The sequence below is a fragment of the Vigna unguiculata genome, chromosome 3 (genome assembly GCF_004118075.2).
Source record: "Vigna unguiculata cultivar IT97K-499-35 chromosome 3, ASM411807v1, whole genome shotgun sequence".
NCBI classification, from domain to species: domain Eukaryota; kingdom Viridiplantae; phylum Streptophyta; class Magnoliopsida; order Fabales; family Fabaceae; genus Vigna; species Vigna unguiculata.
In genome coordinates this window covers 42296382-42301433 of record NC_040281.1, presented here as the reverse complement: position 1 = coordinate 42301433, position 5052 = coordinate 42296382, and the positions used below count along the sequence as shown (strand labels likewise).

The following is a 5052-nucleotide window of genomic DNA, read 5'->3' as shown; positions in this document are numbered from 1 at the left end:
ATGAAAAGTGTGTTTATCTCGAAATTATATATAAATTTTACATTCAGGAGTTGGTACCTTATTATCTTTATTATCCATGAAAGTTAATCTTACTTTCTCAAGTTTTTGTACGGTGTGAAATGAGTCATATTATCAAGTAATTGATGCATTAATATACTGTATAGACAGTAGTGAGTCAGGAGCACTTCAATATTATTATTATTATTCTAATTTTACGTCTAAGGACTAAAAAATATTTAATCATAAATATTATTATATAAATAAGAAAATTAATCTTAAGATAAATTGATGAAGTACAGTCGCAGACTTCCTTATCATGGCGAGTTGTTTGTTAGGATTTGTTTAACATATTTTAGAGAAGTCAATTTTGGGTTGGCTATTATTCTAGCTCTCTTATTAAATGTCTTTCAATGTTTTCTTTTTTACGATTTTGATATTTCTTATTCTATACACTTTATTTGACATGGAGAGCCTACCAAGGTAATGGACCCCTACTTGATGAAGTTCATTAGAAATTTTGGGGATTGGATTTGCCAGGTTGTTAGAACATTAGTAAAATATTTTTATATATTTTATGTATTATTTTTCTCTTGTGCAAGTCAAACATATTTTATCTTGTGATAAAACACATCATCAATTCAAATAAACACATTCTCATGCAATCATACTCCACCATAAAGAGTATCACTTGGAATCAAGTTGTCCCAATAATTTGTACTTGAAATCAAATTATCTCAAGAATTTTCACTTGGAATCAAACCATCCCAAGAATTTTCACTTGGAATCAAACTATTTCAAGAATTTTCACTTGGAATCAAACCATCCTAAGAATTTCCATTTGAAATTAAACCATTCAAAGAATTTTTACTTGGAATTAAATCATCCCAAGAATTTCCACTTCAAATTAAGTCATCCCAAGAATTTTCATGCAACCTGCATCAATGCTAATGCTAACCAATGTCTGTGTATAATTACCACCTTGCATAAATATTAGCCAATGTTCGCGCATAAACACCACACATCCTTCATCAAAATCATGCCACAACCCATGATGCAAAACCACCAAACGTTGCGAAAAAAGGCCACAGATCAAGCGTTCACACTATGCAGCCACCGTGTCGTCTGACTCCCTCGCCGGAGACGCAACACCTGTCAGCGTAGCACCTTCTTGACTCTTGTCAAAACAAATTTGTAAACCGCAAAGCACTTCCTTCACGCACATGCCGCAAAACATGACTCACATAGATCAAATCTCCATCCTAGATCACTCACTGGGCCATGCAAGCACCAATTGTGACATCCTTCACAAATCCAAGAGCATCTCGCCACACGCAAACTCTACTACAAATCCAACATGACTCACAGTTCTTGCACCTCCAAGAACCCAGCTGCAGATTCACCACGTCAACACAACACTGACAATGATCCTTCCATCAAAATTCTCATAGCAACTTCAGCAACCAAGGATGATTCTCCAACAACAAAAAATTAATCTTTTCTGATATGGAAGATCAAACTATGCTGCAACCACAGAACATACTAAGAAAAATCCTATCAAACCATAACTCTGATACCACTATTGGGAAAACCACATCATCAATTAAGAACATTGCCGTTTTTATCCCAAGAATCACTCTATTAATAGAGAAATAAGATTAATCTAGAGAACACAAGAATCAAGAATATAACGTTGAAACTCCAGATACGGAGAAATACCACAATCACATAGAATAATCATTATGTACAAATTTGTACAACACACAGTAAACACTCTCAACTCTTTGACCCCAAGTACACCACACCCTTCAGAGCAAAAAGTTAGCTACACTCTGTTACAATAGAATAAGAAAAGTCAAACACTAGCTCAAAATGTATTTAACTTGGGGCAAAGAACATCATGGACTTAGAGCCGATTATATAATCACTAATACTCACCCTCTTGGTTATCCTAAACGATATGAGATTTTTTAAGATATGTTATTTTCATCTGTCCAACATAAACGAATACGTACATTTCTTTGGATTATGCTGATAAATGTCATTGATTTAATATAGAAAATTTTGGTCATTGTCCGGGAAGAAATAACTGCAGTGGAAAAAGTTGAAACTTATAAGCAAAACACATTTAAGTTCATTTTAAGTTATAAACTATAATATTTGCAAAAGTTGTTGTATTCATAGTCTGAATAAATACATTAATGCCTTTGCTCGGTCATGGAAAAACCTATCTTGCTATTTATTTAGGTTTCTTTCTAGGCTTTACACAATACAAAGACCTTGCTGAAATTGAATCGAATGTAAGTTGCATTGTGAGGTTTCAGGAAAACAAATATGTATTAGAAATTTAAGTGTAAAAATTAAACTAAAAAGGGTGTAAAATATTAATAATCAATCGTTCAGTCATTTGAAATATTAATGAAGAAATTTCGAAATTTTTAGTTATAATATATTTAATTCTGAACAAATTTTTAGTTATAATTTTTATTAAAAAAATATGATCAATTACTTACTAAAGAAAAATAACAGTGACTTAGCGGAGTCAGAAAAACAAAACAAAACAAGTTCCTCAGCGACATCTGACGCGGGAAATTTCCGCTGCAGTTAACAAATCATTTCGCTGAGCGCCACGTGTCGTTTCACCGCTGTCAGTTTGTTTTCCGTTTCTGATCCAAATCCACACAACGGTAACGACCTTGGAAGTTGGAAGTTGGAAGTTTGAAACTCCGTTCATCAATGGCATCTGAAAACCCTAACCAGAAAAACTCCCTCTATCCGCAGGTAATAGTCGATGTAAAGCCCGAACCATGTTCTTCCAACCCTTCCTCCAATCTCTACCCCAAAATCGACAAGGTCGAAAACCTCCTCCCGAACGACTTCAGCCCCTCCGCCCCGCCGCTCGCCGCCGAGGAGGTTCTGATCAAGGTCCCCGGCGCCATCCTCCACCTCATCGACAAGGAATGCAGCGTGGAGCTGGCCTGCGGCGACCTCAAAATCATCTGCCTCCGCCAGGGACCGAATGCAGTCGGCTATTATGCAAATGTGGGCGATATACAGTGGCCGATGGCAAAAGACGAGGCGGCGGTAAAGGTGGACGACTCGCACTACTTCTTCTCCCTCCACATGCCGGCGGAATCGAAATCAGATTCCTCCAGTGATGAGGAGGAAAAAAGAGGAATATTTCGCCTCCGCCGGAGCCGGACGAAGAAACTCAAGGACTCCGTTCCCAGCGTGATGAGCTACGGCTTAACGATAGCGTTGAGGGGGCAGGAGGATTTGCTGAAGGAGTTGGATAAGGTGCTTCAGGAATGCAGTGCTTTCTCGGTGCAGAAGGTGTCGGAGGAGGCGAAGAAGGAGGGGGAGGCGTTGGATGCGTCGGTGGCGAGGGAGGTATCGCCGGCGGATCTGCAGACGGAGGAGAAGAGGGAGATGATGGAGGAGAAGTGTGCGGCGTATTGGACCACGCTGGCTCCTAATGTAGAGGATTACAGTGGAACTGCTGCGAGACTTATTGCGGCTGGTTCTGGACAACTGGTGAAGGGGATTTTGTGGTGTGGGGATGTGACGGTGGAACGGTTGCGGTGGGGGAATGAGATCATGAAGACAAGGATGGCTCCGGGTACACAGGAAGAGATTAATCCCGAAACCATGAAGCGGATCCAAAGGTCACCACTGTGTTCTTAATCAATCTTTCAATGGGTGTGCTACTCTGTTTGAACATGAACATTGAAATAAATAACTGATTTTTATATAGGGTTAAGAGAATGACCGAAATGACAGAGAGTGTAGCAAATGGGGTCCTCACTGGGGTTGTGAAGGTCTCTGGATATTTCACTAGTTCACTGGCAAATTCAAAAGCTGGAAAGAAAATTTTCAGCCTTCTACCTGGCGAAGTCGTGCTTGCATCATTGGATGGATTCAGTATGTCACTTATCCTAAACGAGAGTATCCATCTTCTTTGCAAAGCATTTGATAGATTTGTTTTGTGAATAGGCAAAGTGTGCGATGCTGTTGAAGTAGCAGGAAAAAGTGTGATGACAACGTCAAACACTGTTACAACGGAGCTTGTGAGTCACAGGTAAAGTGTGTGTGATAATAAAAAATAGGTATTGAAGAAAGTATGAGTATGAATTTGATGATTGTTGCAGATATGGAGATGAAGCTGCAAAGGCAACAAGTGAAGGATTGGGTGCTGCTGGTCATGCTGTGGGAACTGCTTGGGCTGCATTTAAGCTTCGACAGGCTTTGAATCCTAAGAGTGTTATAAAACCTACCGCACTCAGCAGATCTGCGGCTCAAGCTGCTGCCGCTGAACTTAACAGTAAAATGGCCAAGTGATTTCTCCCGTTAGTTCTTCAATTAAGCTTTGCCCAGGGCTCATTCATAACAACTATCGATTACCACTGAATTTTATTTTATTTTAGTTTTCTCCTAATCTTCTTTTGAATTTTTAATTCTGATTTATAGGCTTGTGATACCGGATTTATGAGTTCTATCTGTTCACTTATCCTTCCTAGTACTCTTATTATGTGACTAATGTCTTTTTTCGATGAACGATGAACTGCTGTCATACTTTCGTCTACCATCAACCAGTGAAAGTGTAAATTACTAGAATTGGATTAGCAGTTTGCAACATGTCATAATAATGCAAACTTTATTGTCTTCATTGTATTTAGAAAAGCAGCATGTCATAAACACAGACTTTATTATCTTCATTGTACTTAAAGCAAGAGAAAGTGATAAATTTTATGGGATATTTCTTTTTCTTGTTGATTGATAGAGTGGTATCAGAATTTCAGACTTTGTTCACAGCCCAAGTTGCAGAATAAGATAAGATTTATTTTTGTGCTTAAAATTGCAACAAGCAGTTCCCTCCACTTCAGGAGTAAGAAGAAAAAAATTGCAATAAATTTTGACATTTTGATTCTATTCCAGTCTATTTCCTTTTCCTTCCACTAAATTTATACTCATAGGGTAAATGAAGATATCGAATACTTACTTTAAGAAGAATACAATGATGTAAAACGTTTGTGAACATGTAGAAAAAGGCGAAAA

General features: G+C 38.1%; 1 protein-coding gene across 1 annotated transcript; it reads left to right on the top strand.

Moving 5' to 3' along the window:
• The first annotated feature begins 2511 nt into the window (after positions 1 to 2511).
• LOC114177484 (protein EARLY-RESPONSIVE TO DEHYDRATION 7, chloroplastic) lies at positions 2512 to 4692 on the top strand. Its single transcript, XM_028062853.1, has 4 exons — positions 2512 to 3662; positions 3752 to 3918; positions 3991 to 4075; positions 4146 to 4692. The coding sequence occupies exons 1-4, from the start codon at positions 2734 to 2736 to the stop codon at positions 4333 to 4335; spliced, it is 1371 nt and encodes a 456-aa protein (XP_027918654.1). The 5' UTR covers positions 2512 to 2733; the 3' UTR covers positions 4336 to 4692.
• Positions 4693 to 5052: the final 360 nt, after the last annotated feature.